The 17,500-nt window shown below is 38.4% G+C and overlaps 2 protein-coding genes and 1 pseudogene across 3 annotated transcripts in view; 1 reads left to right on the top strand and 2 right to left on the bottom strand.

Moving 5' to 3' along the window:
• The window catches only part of LOC140938802 (uncharacterized), a 2,275-nt gene extending 983 nt beyond the window's left edge, over nt 1-1,292 (top strand). Inside the window, exon 2 of the mRNA XM_073388331.1 lies at nt 115-1,292. Coding sequence (XP_073244432.1) covers nt 115-263 — 149 coding nt within the window. The 3' untranslated portion in view covers nt 264-1,292. The remainder of the gene's footprint in view (nt 1-114) is intronic.
• Nucleotides 1,293-1,712: 420 nt separating this feature from the next.
• On the bottom strand, nt 1,713-4,646 carry LOC140938801 (uncharacterized). 2 transcript variants are annotated; one of them, XM_073388329.1, is made up of 3 exons: nt 2,597-2,778; nt 2,072-2,192; nt 1,713-1,862 (listed from the first exon to the last, which is right to left on the bottom strand). In XM_073388329.1, the coding sequence occupies exons 1-3, from the start codon at nt 2,716-2,718 to the stop codon at nt 1,713-1,715; spliced, it is 393 nt and encodes a 130-aa protein (XP_073244430.1). In that variant the 5' UTR covers nt 2,719-2,778. The 2 variants fall into 2 exon arrangements, 1 of the variants encoding a protein (XP_073244430.1); XR_012165568.1 differs by lacking the exon at nt 2,597-2,778 and adding an exon at nt 4,609-4,646 and having other exon boundaries at nt 1,757-1,862.
• A 3,981-nt stretch (nt 4,647-8,627) lies between these two features.
• On the bottom strand, nt 8,628-11,788 carry LOC140937923 (uncharacterized; annotated as a pseudogene).
• Nucleotides 11,789-17,500: the final 5,712 nt, after the last annotated feature.

Genomic DNA, 17,500 nt, shown 5'->3' with positions numbered 1-17,500 from the left:
TGGGAAAACCTCCCACAAAAAAGGTGGCACTGACCACTAACCCACCCCCCACCCCCTCTGAAAAAAAAAACAGCTGTTTTATTTGAGGTTCGTTTTGTGATGTCTGCATTTTAGGCAAAAAGCTTGCTGATGGTCGAAAGGGACTAGGTGGCGTTGGTGGCCTGACAACCAAGAGAATCGACAGCATGCAAGGCTGGTATGGACAGGCCATCCGAAACAAGGGAGATGCCAAGGCAATGTCCAAGGCTACACATGCCATATGAAAGCATTGCTCGAGCACTCTAGAAAACCCCAACCACAGTGATTGTCCTACTGGGAAGTCTTCATGGTGTTCCCTCCAGCGTGACATTGCCAATGGAATAGAGTTGCACCGCCCATATAAACACCCTTTGACACCAGCGATCGTAGATGTTATTCAACCCATCTTTGACTCCTTGGGTGATGAAAGATTTTTAGCAGGCTGCGAACAGTGTCTTACACAAAACCAAAATGAGTCGTTGCACCACGTGATCTGGAGTCTGGCTCCCAAGGAACAATATAATTCACCTGCAGAGATTGACATTGCCACTAACTTAGGAGTATTGTTGTTTAACCGTGGCTATGCCAGCACATACATGAAGCTCTTCCCCAAGATTGGATTAGTACCACCCGAAGAGCAAGTCGAGGCCTGGAAAAAGCTAGACAAGGAACAGGTGAACACTGCCGAGTATCAGTCATCAGAGGAAGTAAAGATCAAGAGGAACAAGCTAAAGAGATCCAAAGTAAAGAAGCAAGATGCTTTTGTAAGAGCTGAAGGGGTTATGTACAAATCCCAGGCATTTCATCAAACTGGCAAGAAGCCAAAAGCCAAGAAAGCAACTTCCAAGAAGGGAAGCACTAAGAAATCTTGCCATGACCTAGCAATGACCAAGTTTGTGACCACAATCATCCAGCTGTCTACAGCAGTCTAGCTTATTTCAGAATCCTTTACTTTAATAACTTTTGTAAACAAATGAAAGGATTTCTATTTTCAGAAAACAGCCAATGAGGGTATGATGTACAGTACCTCTTTCAGTACTCGTACCTGTGCCATATAGCCAGTGTAATCTCCAGGAAATGTGTACAGTGCAATCACAGCTTATTTTACTAACATTCAGTGCACATTGAAAATATATTTTGCAGATGTTTGATTTTTGACAACTTTGAGACCATTCATTAGTGTGTATCAGACAGGCCAAGGCCATTTTTGAAGATGAATCATGAACATGGTTATAACAGTAACGTGTAATTTCAGAGCCCATTCAGCAAAAGTTTCATTATTGAAAATGTTTTCGGGTAATGTGTAATTTTAGGGGGAGAAAATCTAGATCCCCACCATTTTCCAAGAGTAAACATTCTATTTTTCCATAAAAGTCCTTTGGGGTGGGGTCCTCAGGAAAATTCCCTCATTGGTGAAGGCTTGATACAATTTCTGCTTAGCATGGCATATTGAAGTAGTTTACGAATTACATTCTGTACGACGAATAACATTGACTATACAGTAACATTATTAAGTGACTTTTGTTCTACGTACATAACAATCAGAAACTGAGATTGAAAAGAAATGTAATGCTTTATTAAATTTCTACAAAAAATGTTTTCAGCTACCTGTTCTTGAGCTGTAGGTAGTTCCAAGGCAGTACAGAAGTCTTTCATGCTGACTTGAAAAGCATCCTGGAATATGAAAATAAATATTAAATGCTGCAGTTAAAACTAAACTGTTTCTTATGTATTCTTACCTCTCGAATCTTCCCCACCACCTCACCAGGGATAAGCGCCCTAATGAAGCTTAGCACTGTGCTCGAGAAGCTGAATTGAGCATCGCTTGGGCCAATTTCTTTACGCTAGATAAATCAAAATAAGTCATTAGAACTGTGGTAAAACAATGAAAAAGGCTTTTCTGTTTTGCTTAGATCTGTACAATAAATATATTGAATCATTAGCCTGCGCCAGAAATGTTTACCTGTTTACAAGCTACAAAGGCTTTCCACTAAGAATTCATAAGACGTTTTACATTCCCCTTGCAGAGTAAGCGTCCATCCTTCCAACCTACCATGAGAGAGTGCGCCCAATGACAATACTCAAGATAGCGTATCCTGCGTGGAAGCTTTCCCCGCTTCATGCGATCTGCCATCTTTGTCTCCAAGTTATCGGCGAAAAATTCCCCGTCATATCTAGTAACAAAACAGTAGATCAAACTGCAATTCCAGCTATCTGGAAATAACAAGTAAAAGAAAGGGCTCATCCTTAGAAAATTCATTCGGTTCACTCCAGGATCCTGTGCATAACTCGCATAAATATTAGGATAAATATATAATTTTTATTTTTATCAGGCATGCCACGACTTGCACGTAAAATGCATGAGTATCCACGTGGCGGTTTGACATTTGCGTAGTCCTACAGGCCTGATAACCAACAATGATTTCATTATCCTCTGCATTTCCTTGTCAATACAGTTCCTTTAAGATAATCGAGCAGATTGATTTTGGAGTCACATTATTTAAAATGTTTTTTTTCGAGCGTAATCTGCACGATTGCACCGCGATTGAGTCCAGGCTGAAACGCTAAGATTACATACCCTTCCTCACGAATTTCCCGTAACATGAGGCGCTTGGCTTCCGTCTTTTCAATAGGAACCTCTGCTGTCTCTTTCTTCTTCCCCTTACGCGATTTTCTCTTTGTAGGTTTAACTTTCCCCATCGCTAAGAAGAAGGGATTGCTTGCTACCGACTATTTCACCTTTCACCAAGCCGAAGTGTTAACAAAACTTCCCGCGTAATCCCGCACAAACGAACAACTATGACCATGACTAATTCCTCTGTTACTTGCGCGGAAGCTGATTAGCTAGAGTTAATTAAGGTTCAAGTGGGGGCAGAGCTAACCAGCTAAACGTGGACCTCGCGCTAAATCTTTAGAGCTGATTTTCTCTCACTCTATTCTAGACGCAAAAATCAAAATTCTCCGACCTCCAGTCGGGACGGTTTTTAAGCTATCGTTTTGAAACTTTCAGATATGATGGATAATGATATAGACTCAAAAAGGGTGTGAGAAATTTCCGATTTCCCTCTGTAACTCATTTTATGTCAGTTTCTTTGCGTAAATCGCGCTTGAGATTCGACTTTTTAGTTTAAAATGCAATAATTCCGCTAATACGAGACATACGCAAATTTCCTCACACCCTTTTTTAACTCGTGGGTACGCGCGAGCGTACCACGAGTTATTGCAGGGACAGAGATATGCAAATGAGTCCCTCGCTCACTCGTAGTAGACGCACTTCGTAATTAATCGGGTCCGAACTCGAGAGCGCGAAGATCTATCGTTTCCAAAGAAGGACGCGCTCGCCGAAGTTCGGTAGCATCAAATTCCTCGCTGAGAGCGTGCGTCGTGCGCTACAGCACGGTTAGGATAGAGGTCTTACCAAATTTAAGACACGCCGGAATCTTTCAAATTAGTACGATTCAAAAGCCTTTGACCCGTCCAGGCGTTAAACTTGACGAGAAGATGAGCATTTGCTCTTCGACTCCTTCAACTTCGACGCTGGCTTGATCTCCTACCTTGTAGTAGTGTAGTAGGTTATGTGTATGAACGAATTTATAGCGGTTAGTGTAAAACACGGACTGCGGACTACGGACTGCGGACTGGGTATAAAATACGGACTATAAAATACGGACTGGTGAAATGTATGGTAAATAAAGGCACTTCTTCTTCTTCTTCTTCTTAAGGACTCCCCAAGATCACGGGGGAAATGGATGTGAGTTTGAGCATTACCTTTAAAATAACAGCGGAAATCGAGATGAGAAAACATAAGCCAATGTTTTGCGTCCTACTTCGCGGAGGAGTTGTGTCGGCTTTGTATCGCATATGTTCTTTCATTGCCATGAAATGCATTTACATTGTTTTTTACTGTCAGTAGCCTGGTTTCAATTAGCCTTAATTTCATCCGATTGCTTCGAGCAGTTTTTGAAAGTATGGCTCGATCGTTTGCCCCAGTCGTTTTCCGGCGGACGTTCCATGGAAAAGGCATTAAACTTGAGACTTTTCGCCGAATCATGTGACCATCCTCAATGGCGTAGTGGCTATGTGAGGTCGGGTCTACCCGAAGGTACCAGGTTCAGATTCTGCTAAGGGCCTTCTTTTTCCCTTCTTCCTTTTTTTTTTTCTTTTTTGTTTTGTCTTGTTTGCTTATTTGTTTTGCTGGGTTTTTTTGTTTTGTTTTTAAATATATACTTAAATAACTGTTACTAAAGTGCAATAAACAGCAAGAAAAGTATTGTGTTTCCAGAACAAGGATAGTATATTTATAATCTGAATTTATATCATTTCCTAAAATTCACTGTGGGAAAACCAGAGCAACGTACAACGTACCCACGAGTTGACGATAGTCTTTCTTTGATTAGGTCTTTTATCTGTCAATCAGATGCAATAAAAAGGAAGTGAATGTTTAACAACGCGAAAGGGCTAGAGCTTCAGCAGTAAACTCGATACCTCGAGTTCGAGAGCAGAAAACTTAAGCGCCTTTTGAAATTCGATGAAATAAAATCTTTTATAAGGTGATTTAGTATTTTAGCTTTAATTTGATACATAACTTGCCTTTGTAGCGAAAATACTCGCGCGACTATAATTTTTTTTCTGTGGACACCTAGTTTTCCTTTACCGAGACCTTAATGCACTAAATGGTGCATATGATAAACATTGTTTATCAATTTCTCAAAGAAGAGATCTAATTACCCTCTTACTGAAAAACACAAAAAACAAACCGGCTAACCTTTTAAAGAACTGGAGACCTATAACTCTTCTCAATTGCGACTACAAGATCGTAGCTAAATCCACAGCAAACCGCATAGCGAAATGTTTGCCGAACATAATAAATAACGATCAAACCGGTTTTTTGAAAAACAGATTTATAGGAGAAAATATCAGACTTATTGAGAGTATTATTAACCACACAAATGTGGAAAAAATCCCGGGCCTTTTGTTATTTGCACATTTTGAAAAAGCCTTCGATAGTATAGAGTAGTCTTTTATAGAGAAAACACTCAGACACTTTAACTTTGAAACATCCTTGGTAAGCCGGGTTAAACATTTTTATACGAAAATAAGTAGCTGTGTCCTTAACAATGGATGGCATTGATGACAATGGATGGCATTGATGGCATTGATGACACAACAATGATCTTAAATGGCTCAGAACGCTCTTTTTCGAGAGCATTATACGTACTAGACATATTTGCAAATATATCAGGTTTGAAAGCAACTATGAGAAAACTGAAGCCTTCTGGATAGGTTTACACAAGAATACTAATGCTGTTATGCCTTCGAGCAAACCTATTTTTTGGGCAGAGGGAAAGGTCTACGCCTTAGGAGTTTGGTTCTCGACATCGAGGCCAGCCAATGTTGACAATAATTTCACTGAGAAAATAGAAAAGATTAAAAAAATCTTCGGGGGCTGGCCGGCCAGAAGACTCGCACTTATGGGTAGAATTGCCATTCTCAAACCTCTAGCAGTATCTCAGATTGTTTACGTTTTGTCCTCCCTTCCGACACCGAAAGGGGTCATAAAGGAAATTAACGCTCTATTATACTATTTTCCTTGGGGCAATAAAGAGGACAAAATAAAAAGAATAGAAATGATCAACGATTACAGTAAGGGAGGGCTAAAGATGATCGATATTGCTAGTTTTAACCAGGCCTTAAAAATGAAATGGGTTAAAAGCTATCTAGATGATCAAGATACAGGGAAATGGAAGCTTTTTTTCAATCATCCACTAGAACAATTCGGAGGGAAATTAGTTTTATGGGGAAACTTATGCCCTAAAGACGTTCGTTTACTTAATCTACGAGACCGTTTTCAGTTGAGATTATGGAATATTGGACGACCCTAAATTATAAGGACAACAATCTAGATTTCACGTCAGCTCAGATCTGGCACAACTCCCTCATAAGAATAGAGAACAAACCAATTTTCTATAAATCTTGGTTCACTGCAGGTGTGAAAGATGTTAAAGACATCCTTGATACGGACAGAAATTCCATATTAAGCTATACTGCATTTACTTCGAAATATAAAATCAAGACTAACTTTCTAGAATTCTATAAGGTAGTATCAGCCCTTAAACTGTTCAGGCAAAAGTGTTCTCAACAACCCAACAGAGGACCCAAAACCAAGACCTTTGGGCAAACATCATTAACCTCAGAAAAAGCCTGTAAGACCGTTTACAAATCAATTATCGAAAAAAGGCCACCACCCCTCTTAAAAGCCAGGGAAAATGTCTGTCTAAGGAAAATATTATAGGAAATACGAACGTGAACTGGGAGAATACATACCGCCTCCCCTTTCTGTGTACAACAGAAACAAAGTTACGAGTGTTCGAATTCATGTTCCTCCACAGACGAATAGCAACAAACGACTTCCTCTTTAAAATCGGCCTAAAACAAGCAGACTCCTGTTCTTTCTGCGGGGAATTTACTGAAACCCTTACCCACTTGTTCTGGTATTACAGTTGCACTCAAAAATTCTGGAAAGACATTTATCAATGGATAACTCAAAACACCACCTTAAACGAAATCCATTGCCTTCTCTCCTCATATCTGTCTTGGACTAATTGATAATATCTCTGATTTATTACTACATCACCTTTTCTTTATCGCCAAACGATATATTTACACATATAAGTTAAATAACTGCAACTCTGCCCAACAGGTTTATATACAAACCGTTATGAATTCCATGGAAATTGAAAAAGAGATTGCCTTTAATAATAACAATGTCTTCCTTCAAAAACAAATGGAGCCCTCTTAAACTTTGCCCCTCGGACAAATAAACTTGCTGTTATTAAATAATTCCAAAAGTTCCAAAAGTTAAAAGTGATGCAGAAACAAATGCAAATGCAAAGCACCTTTTAGTTGGTTGGACAGACTCCTTACGTTTTTGTTGTACCGTGTTTTATTTTGCAATTTTGCAAATAGTAGTCAAATTTGTAAAACTTTTTTAGGCTTAATTAGTTGTAAATGCTGTAACATTATATTTTTCCTTTCTCTCTTTACGTTGTTTTTATTTTCCCTCCATGTAAACGTAAGTATTGTCAGTAGAAGTGTTGTAACCAAATAAATGTTATTCAGAAAAAAAAGATGATTGGTAATGGCTAGTTGTACTGAAAGCAGTGAGGAAGAAAGCGAAGTGAGGCTTCTGCCACCAAAAAAGAAGCCCAATTCAGAAACAGACTTAACAAAATGTACTTTTTGTCAAGAAAAAAGTAGCGAAAGACTAAGAAGTCCTACTGAAGCTGGATTGAGATCGTTTAAAGAAGCTGTAGAGGTTAGGAATGATGAAACTTTCCACATGATTTCGTCGACGTTTGAAAATTAGAACCCTTACCAAAAAAGATAGCAGAGAAGTATACGTTAAGTATACTAATAGTATACTACATCATCAGTAAGTATGATATAAGTATACTTCATTTGTACTGCAAATTCCAAGTGTACTTCAAGTATACTTGACAAATCTTGCAAAGTATACTTTAAGTAGACTCTTGTTTGATACTCATATTTCTTTTTTTACTCAAGTAGGATTTAAGTCTACTTCAGATGTACTTCTTAAGAGCACATTATGTTGATATCCAAATAAAGTAGGAAAAAAGTATACTTAAAACATACATTGATAGCTGTAAAACAGCTTGATAACAGTAAAACTGCATTCACAAGAATTTGTAGTTGATTAGGGGGTAGACTGTGGTGTTATGGAATCAACAGAATCACTCATTACGCCAGAAATGAGAAACAAATAGTTACTTCTAAGTTACTTCAAAAAGTTTGTCAGGTGCACAGGCTCCTTCAACTCTCATCACACCTCCAACGACAAGGCTCCAAATATGCCTAATTACTCCTCAAGTCAATGACCAAATTTTTTAACCGCCACGGTGTGATTGTTGCCAAGTTTATACTTTTTCCTTCAAAATTTCTAAGTGTTTCCTTCAACACGTAACGTTGCTGTGCGCATGCTAGTCTCCATTATGTGAAGCACGTGCTTTCCCTATTTAGTTGACCCGTACAGTTAGTTCAAGTTTTAGCTGCTTTATTTTCACCATTTTTCCTTGCGAATATATAGTGTCAGTAACTGTGCCTCACATTGTGGGTGGCTCCTCCTATTAATGTTCTACAATTGGTAAAGGAAAACAGTTGTGGACTTGCAAACATTTTAGGCATCTTACTGATGAACAGTTACAACTTTTAAGAAATTTCTAGCAACTATAATTATTTGCAGTCTGTCCACTTTGAATGTATAGGTAACATTATTTTTAATACACTTAAATACTTGTAATAAATTCTTGAATACATTTTCATGGTCAAACTATAGCTCTACAGTGTCCACTTTTTCTGTACACCTACAGGGCAGTTTCTGTACAGTAGTGAACATGAAAAACCAAAAAAACTAGTTATTAAGAACCAATTAAATAGCTAGTTTTCACACTAAATCCTAAAATATTATTAGGTTGACCTGTTATGTGTCTAAAGAAAATGATATGTCACGATTTTGTTCACATGCAAGAAGATTTTTACAAGCCTATCAAGGTCAGTCTAAGTTCCTGCTTGTGTTTAAAGATACTGCCTTATTAACTTACTTTAGTCTTTTCAAATCTATTTGGAAGTTTACATACAAAGCTGGATTTGCCAATGTTGACAGAAACACACATTGAGACAATATCCATGATAGAAGCTGCCACCAATGACCCTTTCTTTTTTACAACAGGAAAAATATGATCTAGAGTGGCACTTGTAAATTTATCTTTTGAAAGGATGATTTCCTGATCACACTCTAACAGCTCCATGATGGCAATGTACTGGTACTGATTTGTTGCACAATTGCAGGTACTGACACTCTGAGATGAAGAGGAATGTTCACAAGACTGAAAACATTTTAAATAGAATTGCACTTCACCAAACTGCATATGGCCACTCTTGTTAAACTCCACTGTGTAGCTATTTCTCTTAGTAGTAGCCCGGTACTCAACACATTGAAACATTGTTCCATGTTTCCAGAGCCTTTTGAATTTTTGTACATAGCAAAGTGGCCCAAGCAGTCCTTGTAAAAGCATTTTAATTTGCCCGTTTAAATGGAGCTTTTCAAAACTTCCAATGGCATAAACCTTTCCATCAATTTGCTCTCGACACCTTGGAAGGGAACGTCCCTCCACGAGATGTTTGTAAAAGCTCTTTGCAGCAGATCCTGAAGGAAGCAGAGGGGTTAGTTCAGGTATTTTTTGATGAATGCAAACTGAGTGGGTTATTTGAATGTCAACATTTTGAGTTCCATGAAATAGCTTGCTTAAATCACCATTATATCCTTCAAACCAGAAGCATGATGTACCCCACGGTGGACCAAGTTTCCTAACACAGTCTGGGAGATGCAGAAGCATATGAACATTGTACGTCTCATATCTTCTACCATAGAGAGCTTCCATCCTTGTACAGAAGTGTAGCAGAAGTGACGAACTCTTTTCAATGTCACTCTGTGAAATAGAATCCTGTAAGAGTAGGAAGATGGCATTTACCAAGAGCAGGAGGTGTTGAAAATAATCTTCTTCCAACAGTCCCCATAGACATGGAACAGCATAGTAGAGAAGAAAGGCACGTAGCTCTGATGCCTTAAAGTGTGCAAGATTCTTCAACAAACTTCTGGGTGTACGGGTTATCACATTTGGGGCTTGATTGCTAAGTACCTTTCTTCCAGTTTCTTCAACTTGTCTGACCCAACATGCCATGGATTAGCTGAATAGGATTTGTCTGTCCAAAGTGTCAACAGCATTTTAGTAATACCAAGCAATATGCAATGCATATAATCAATGGTAACACCATTGATAATATCAAAGCCTGAAAAAAGCATACTCCAAGTCATTCCTTTTACACCCTTAACTGATGAACTTGATTTACCACTGGCTCTGAGACTATCAGCCTTTTTGGCAAATTTTAGGGTTTGCTGATGAGTTCTTCTCTCAAAAGTCATGGCTGTCAGGTGTGATTCTTGTATCCTTTCATCATTTTGCCGGCCTTTTATATGAAAAGGGTATGCTCTGGTATGCCCTCTTTCACTGGTTTTTACTGTTTCACCGCGATGAAGACAATATGGGCATCCAAAGGCTCCATTGTATTGTGACATGTTCTAAAATAAACACTTTGCTGGTGCGTCAAAAGTTCCACACAAAAGAATGCAACGTATAATCTTTGTGGAGCCATCAGAGAATGTGACCAGTTCACCTGAAATAAATGTTATAGTTTAAAATTTTCTTTTGGTTTGAATTTTTTTAAACTAGTTTGAATTAAAATAAATAATAAACAATATAATCGACATAAACCATTTTTTAGGCCTTACTAATATCATGTTACCATTTTTATTATTAGAATTCATACTTGACACTCAAGGCTTAGGCTTATAGTAATATTATTAAAATAAACGAAGAAGATTTAACACCACAAGCCTTGGAGCCAAGAATCTATAGACTGATAAATATCAAGATTGCTCTATTCCACCTTCAGTTACAGTTCTGGGCTTTCAAGTGTCTTGATGCCAGTTTAGTTGTAGTTCAAGGTTATAACTGTATCTTTAATTAAAAATCACATGAGTTACTAAATGTGCAATATACAGTACCTTCATTGAAGAGTGTATGAAGAGAACTTGCAAATGGCTGCAAAAAGGTACGAAAATCTGGCTTCTTGCGACCAAACCATAAACCAGCAAACAAGCGGTATTTACTGCTGAACCTAAGAGAGTAACAATAGAAAGAATGGTAATACATATGTAAATAATGTTCAGCTTTTGAAACAAAACATCAATACATGTGGCTCACAAATCCTAGAATCTTTTCTTGTGCAAATTGGAATTATATTTATCCCCATAATAAAGAAGTCTTGCATGGATTTGCCATGGACCTCCTGCAATTTTGTTTGACTTTTATTATATGATTAAAAACTTATTCTTGGTTTTCACTGTTACCTTACACGAAATAAAAAATCAATGAATAAAGTTAAGAATTGAAGGGAGAGGAGAAGATACACATACAAACCTTCTTGCCAAGTATCAGAACTGTGCAGTTCTAGTTCTTTGTGTGTGAGATATTTGAAGAAATCTTTAACCCAAATTTGTACAGTTTTTGTTTTGTCTCACCAACTGAAAAGCTAAGATGGACTGATAATTCTCAACTCTTCATTTTGATTACATCACATGAAAACCAAGAATACCCCTGGGCCAACTGACCATGTGTAATTATTACACATGGTTAAAAAGACAAATATACTCCAAAACATAAATTTTGTACTCCACTTTTATTTTTTCATTTGACAATGGCCAAAACTTTTAGTCACAAAGTAGTGATCAAAGAGCCATAGTGATACTGAATCATATTCTTTCAAGTTGCAAACAACCTTTGCTTTAGATTCTGTCAAAATTATTACTATCTCCTGAGCAATTAATAAACCATATCTACTTAAAAATAAAATGACCTCAATACCTCTTTTCTGGTGGCAACTCATTTATGACAAAGTAAACTGGCCATAAGCCAGAGTTTGATGAACGGAAAATTGATACACCATCAGTGTTCATCATCAAGGATAAGTGGATTTCCTTTTCCCTTGCAGTAGTGGACGTCCCATGGAAAAAGCCTTTGCAATCAAAGTGCTTGTTGTATAGTTCACCATCAAAAATATCTTCAACATTCTGCTCACACTTCTTCTTTCTGTATATTCGGTAATTAAGCATTTCATCAACTGCATCCTCCATACCTATGAATGAAAATAAGACTGCTGGATGTTATGATCTCATAACAGTTACACAAACGCTTTCTCAACAGGATTAAGAAATCAAGCATTATTTTGCACTTTTATCCAGGAATGTGGATAAATCATAATGACACTTTTACAGCTGCATACAGCAACATGGTTCTCATCAATTAATGCTTATGGAACCCTGAAGTTCATGTAAGATCATACCTCTGCTCAAATAATGACTGAAATATGACTTGTGTAAAGAGCAAGATTCTCTAGAGAATGACCCATTGGCAACTTCCTCGTGATTTCAGGTGCTTTGGTATGTCAAAATCCAACAAAATTGAGTGTGTTGGAAAAACAAAGTATTTCTATAGCTTATTTAATCCAGGGCCACTCAGGACCATCCTGTCGGAAGGCTTTGGAGAACGGGGCGTACCAAAATCAATGCTTTTGTTATTCAATGATGTGGAAATATTAGTGGCCGTGCATTCTGTAGCTTAATTTACCCCAACATTCGCTCAATCAAGAATTTTAACGCTCCTTTGCACAAGGGAAAAATACATGTTATATTGAATTCGGAATATGTATTATAAATGGTTTCATATTTTGAATTAAACCTCAACTTACCTTGAATTATTGCTTGTAACTGAATCACAAAAGGTATAACAATAAAGTACCGGAGGTCTGATCTCTTCTTCTCAAAGTCACACAGGCAGGCTGCATTTGAACAGCACTTTGGTTTCCGTGTTCCTAGGTATTCTTGGCAAAAGGAACAGTAGTAATGGAATTCTATGGAGCTCTTCAGTTGCCCAAAAAAGTCACGGAGCAACTTTGTTGATTTGGCAAAATGATTTGGCAAAAGGCAGTGCAACTCTATTAAAGTTAGCAAATCTGCAAGGGCGACCCCAGAAAGGGCATGTCTGATACAAAACGTCACTACAAGCAGCATGCTTATCTCAAGGGACAGACGGCATCCAGGATAGAGAGGTTGATTGTATTCATCATGACTTGATTCGTGGGATGCATTTTGTTCATTAGCGTTCGTTTTATCAATCTCTTCCTCATAACATATTTCAGTATCATCATGGAAATCATCGGCAAATGACATTTCATAATCATCCACATCTTGGCGGCCATCAGTAAGTAGCGCCGGTTCCTCTGTCATAGACATAAATTCTTCGAATCTATAAACAGTTACAAATTCACCACCTTCGTTGGCAAACCAGGTAGGTTCAACACTATCCACTTCTGTAGAGCAATAGGAAGAATCCTGTTCAGGAAAATGACAGCCAAAGGCCGTCGAACGATCGTCATCAGAAAGCTCCGTTTCTGGATTTAGACTAGTAAAGTCACTTTGATTTTCAGAATTGATTCTTTCTAATCCACACTCCTGGCTGTCGCCTGCTACTCTCACTTTTTTATCCCATCTATATCTTGTTGTTCGTGGAACAACGCGATCAGAGGAATCAGATAAATACTGTAAATATGGACCTCTTCGTTTCCTACCACCTTCGTCTGCCATTTCCGTGGTGTGGTGCTGTTGAAAGTGGTCCGAGCATGCAATGCTGGAATATAAATTTGCCCATAATGCAACGCTACTGAATCTTGCGCATGACCTTCTCCGTTAACCCCATGATGCCTTTATGCCCCATTTTGAGCGCGAAAGAGGGAACAAAGATCATTTCAAAGGTCTTTCGACGGTTCGTTCGTTGTTAGCCACTTTTCAAAAAGAACGAATTCTCTCGCCATAATGTCGAAAAAGGGAAAAGATAATGTTCTGCGGAGGTCAAACAAGGCTCCTACACGACTCGAGGATCAATGTTGGTGATACTTTTCTAGTCATTTTATTTAACACGTTTCGTTCAAACTGCGCCAGGCGGTGCAAGGTCGATTTTCAAAAGACTGCAACGGCAAGATTTCCGTAGAAGCCCATACATTAATTATGCATACATAGATCTATTGTTAGAAGAAAACAAAAGACAGAACAATACTTTTAAGCCTTTGGCCTCCGTTCCTTTTAGGGGACCGTCGTTCTAAAGAGAAAGACAAGTAAGTGCGCGAGCAAAACGACGAAAAAAATAATGTTGTGTGTTCAAAAACAAAGAATGAATGAAGTGCAAATACCGGCTATTTCTAAAAACATCTTTTAGCCACGAACCATGAATTTCGCTGTCGGGACGTTTCTTTGTAGTTTTTCGGATTTTAGGTAATTTACCGTAGATTCAAGCGAGAACAATACAGAACGTAACTTAACAGATCCCTCATGTTTTTTTTCTCGTTCTACATTCTACATTTGGCGTATACATTCGTCACGTTGTCGTGTAAACTCGTCATTTTGTCCATGCATTCAATTATTTTTTGCATCTATAAAGCTACGGTCCCCTGAAAGTAACGAAAACCAAGCCTTTGGGATTGACGTTATTATAGTTATTATTTCAAGTCTTTTTTTAAACGCCCTGAATTTGGCGCTTTTTGCAATAACCTCGAAACTTTTCCAAACAAATTTTGAACTTGTTTTTCTGTTTGTAAACCTAAAAATAGACACCGCGGATCTTCATTGTACTTTTTTCACCAGCAAAGTTAGCACTATTATCATTGTTGAAGGAGGTTGAGTCCTCTCCAGATTGCAAAATGCTAAAACTTTTAACATTTGATAACTTGTTTTCGCCACTACGACATTCTCGCTAAAACTCGCAGTAGAATGACGACGGCTACAATGTTTTCCCGCCAAAATAACGCTGCCTCACGCGCGAGCACTAAAATCTCGTACTCGTAGTCCTTCCCGTCTTAAACCCCATTTACACGCGCTAAAAAATCGGCACGGCACGCCAAATTTTTGGCACCGTGCTGGCGATTTTAAGGCACGGCACTCCCAATTTTCGACGTGCCGAGACTACCTCCGGGATTTAGTCTGGGCACGGGTAAACGAGGCACAGTGCCAAAAATTTGGCGTGCCGTGCTGATTTTTTAGCACGTGTAAATGGGGTTTTAGAATCTAAAGGTCTCTATTAAGCGACCTATAACCTACACTGTAAGCTTTTTCGCTCGGATGATTCAAACAGTTAGATGTTCAAGCTAGTAATTGTATCGCAAAGTATTTACTTATCCCACGTTTCTTTGTAAAATTTTCATTGTTTTCTGTTGGAATATTTTCTAAGTGTCTACTGCTACCGCGCGTGCGTGAAATTAAATTCTGGCCATGTTCAATCTTGAATAAACAACACGAAGAACTTTTCCAGCAGTCAGTTACGGCCATTTTTATTTCTTTGTTTATATAATTGTCTAGTTACCCAGGTCGCCTTCTTTTATTCGAATTCACTTCAAAACCTTAAGATTGGTATGTGTAATTAGCTCGTTTTATCAGAAGAAACTGTGTCCTCAGTCTGAGTACTAGGTATTCAACACCTCGGGCACAGTTTCTACCGATACGGACCACCCAGCCGGTGAATAAAACATATATGTATTCAAAGTGGACATACTGCAAATCATCGTCGTTGCTAAAAAATATATCTACGTGTCGTGAACTGTTCCTCAGTAGGGATGCCTAAAACAAGAGCAAATATGAAAAAACCACAACAACAACAACAACAACCTCCTGTTTAATCTTTATTTGCATTTGATTACATGTTTGTAACGTTCAGGTGACAAAGAGGAAGTGATGAGAAGAAAGGCAGCCATGTTACAACTGCAAAAACCAGCCAAACAGACAAAAAAGAAAACTGCAGGGAAACATATGAAGGAGAAGAAAAATAGAGAGAAGGAGAATAAAGACAAAGTCACAGAGGAAAGAGACGTGCATGCAAATAAAGTTAACAAAGAAGAAATGGCAAAAAAGAAAGCTGAAAGACAGAAAAAACAAGCAGACAAAGAAAAAGCAAAGGAAGAGAAGGCAAGGGAAAAGGCCCAAAAAGAAAAAGAAAGAACTGCATTGATGGAACGCGATAACAGAGTTCTTTCTAAAATGGCCACTTTCGCAAGCCATTTAAGATCAAGTGAAGAATGCAGTGAAGGCAGCGAATTACTTTTATCAGATGAAGAGGATCCAGTCATTTTAGAACAAGACCTTGATGACTGCTTCAATGGCAATGACATTGTTTCTCTTATCTCAGATGAGTACCTAAATGATACCCCTTCAAGAGCAAGCCACCTTGATCAATCAGCAACCAATGTTGTTAACTCTGCTAAATCCACACTTGCACTGCACCCCACTCAAGCATCAACCTACTCTCCTTCACCCACACTTGCACTGCACTCCAGTAGTATGCAGGCATCCACCTGCAGTTCCAGGCACCCTTTCCAGCCTAGGCAGTCGACTTACCAGAACAGTGATACCAGCCAGACACCAAGAAGTACAGTTGGTGGGAAAAGACCGCGTAGTTGGAAAAATCTCAGCATTCAACCAGATGCCACAAGACCAGCTGTAGGGGGGAAAAGGCCTCGGGCCTCATTTCAGCCTCTGTCTGAAGATGAGAATGCCTGTGCAAAATGTGATGAATATAAGCAACTCATTCTAAGGAAAGATGCTGAAATTGCTCAGCTAAAAGCCCAAGGTATTAACAACTATCTTGATATGATTATTGAACAAGTTGGGATTAGGGAACAAAGAATCTGAGAATCCATCCACAGACAAACCTCGACAAAGATTAGCTTCCCTTGACAGATTTAAGGCATTTCCCCCTTTGTTTGCAAAGAGAGACTGCGTTATTAATGACACATATTAATGGACTGGGTGTAACAAATTGACGTTAGTGTTTTATCAGTCTGTCCTCATGATCAGCAAGCAATTAGGGGCCTAGCCAGCTTTTCGACTAGTTGTAGGCCTGGCTGACTTTTATTTCCACATATCCTGAAATGAATTGCACGCATTACTAGAAAGCAGTGACCTCACCAACTGACTTAAGCTTTTTAGCTCACTCCAACAACGCATAATTTATTCCAAGCGGCAGAGTGATCAAACCCAAAATTTGCGGGCCCTGGCCTTCAGGTCTCAACCAATACACCACTGTAACAAATAAAGTTTAAAAGTCTATAATCTATGGTAATCCAGTGAGCACTTAATATGCTCTCTCCTTAAATAATTCAATGTTTTACTTGATATAAGAAGTTATCAACATTTTTCACGTAGGAACTGGCCCTTAACTTTTCTTTTAATCTTTTGCTTTTAGTTGAAGGGCAATATGAGCAACAACCCAGACCTGGAAAGCTGCCACAAGCTGTTGCCGAGCGCTTTAAGGTAAAACACCTGCTACTTTTGAGAATAGTGATCTGCCCTCGCTACTGTATCTCTAATATTTGGGTGATCATTTCTTTTTCCTTTCTGTGAATTTTTAAGAGAAGTGTCATATTTCATTACACCAGATCTCACTTTTAAAAGGTGGTTGGCCATAAAACAGATTCCAAGAGCAGCTTTTTTGCATCTGTACAGTACATCTCTAGGATACTAACACAGATGCCACTGATAACGACACGATTATTTTTTGATTCTCTTGGTTAAGGCAAATGCTATGACTTGGGAAAATAAAAGAAGGCCTTGTTAAACCTTTTGGTTTGTGTTTTGTGCACTAATATGTTTAAAAGACAAGGAAATGTGAAAATTATCTTTCTCCCTGTTATGTGACAATGTGAGTGCTTACATCACAGCTTGGTGGGCCCACACTTTTAACTTGCCTTTTCTCTGTATTAAGAAAAAGCATTGATATTATAGTTTTCCTTCAGATAAACTAAA

Source organism: Porites lutea, chromosome 5, assembly GCF_958299795.1.
Source record: "Porites lutea chromosome 5, jaPorLute2.1, whole genome shotgun sequence".
NCBI classification, from domain to species: domain Eukaryota; kingdom Metazoa; phylum Cnidaria; class Anthozoa; order Scleractinia; family Poritidae; genus Porites; species Porites lutea.
Note: the sequence above shows the minus strand (reverse complement) of the source record. Positions and strands in the feature narration are given on the sequence as shown.

Coding starts and splice junctions, on each gene's coding strand:
- LOC140938801 (XM_073388329.1), bottom strand. CDS start 2,718: ATGGGGAAAGTTAAACCTACAAAGAGAAAATCGCGTAAGGGGAAGAAG. Junction 2,193..2,596: donor CGGGAAATTCGTGAGGAAGG/GTATGTAATCTT, acceptor TTTTGTTACTAG/ATATGACGGGGAATTTTTCG. Junction 1,863..2,071: donor ATTGGGCGCACTCTCTCATG/GTAGGTTGGAAG, acceptor TGATTTATCTAG/CGTAAAGAAATTGGCCCAAG.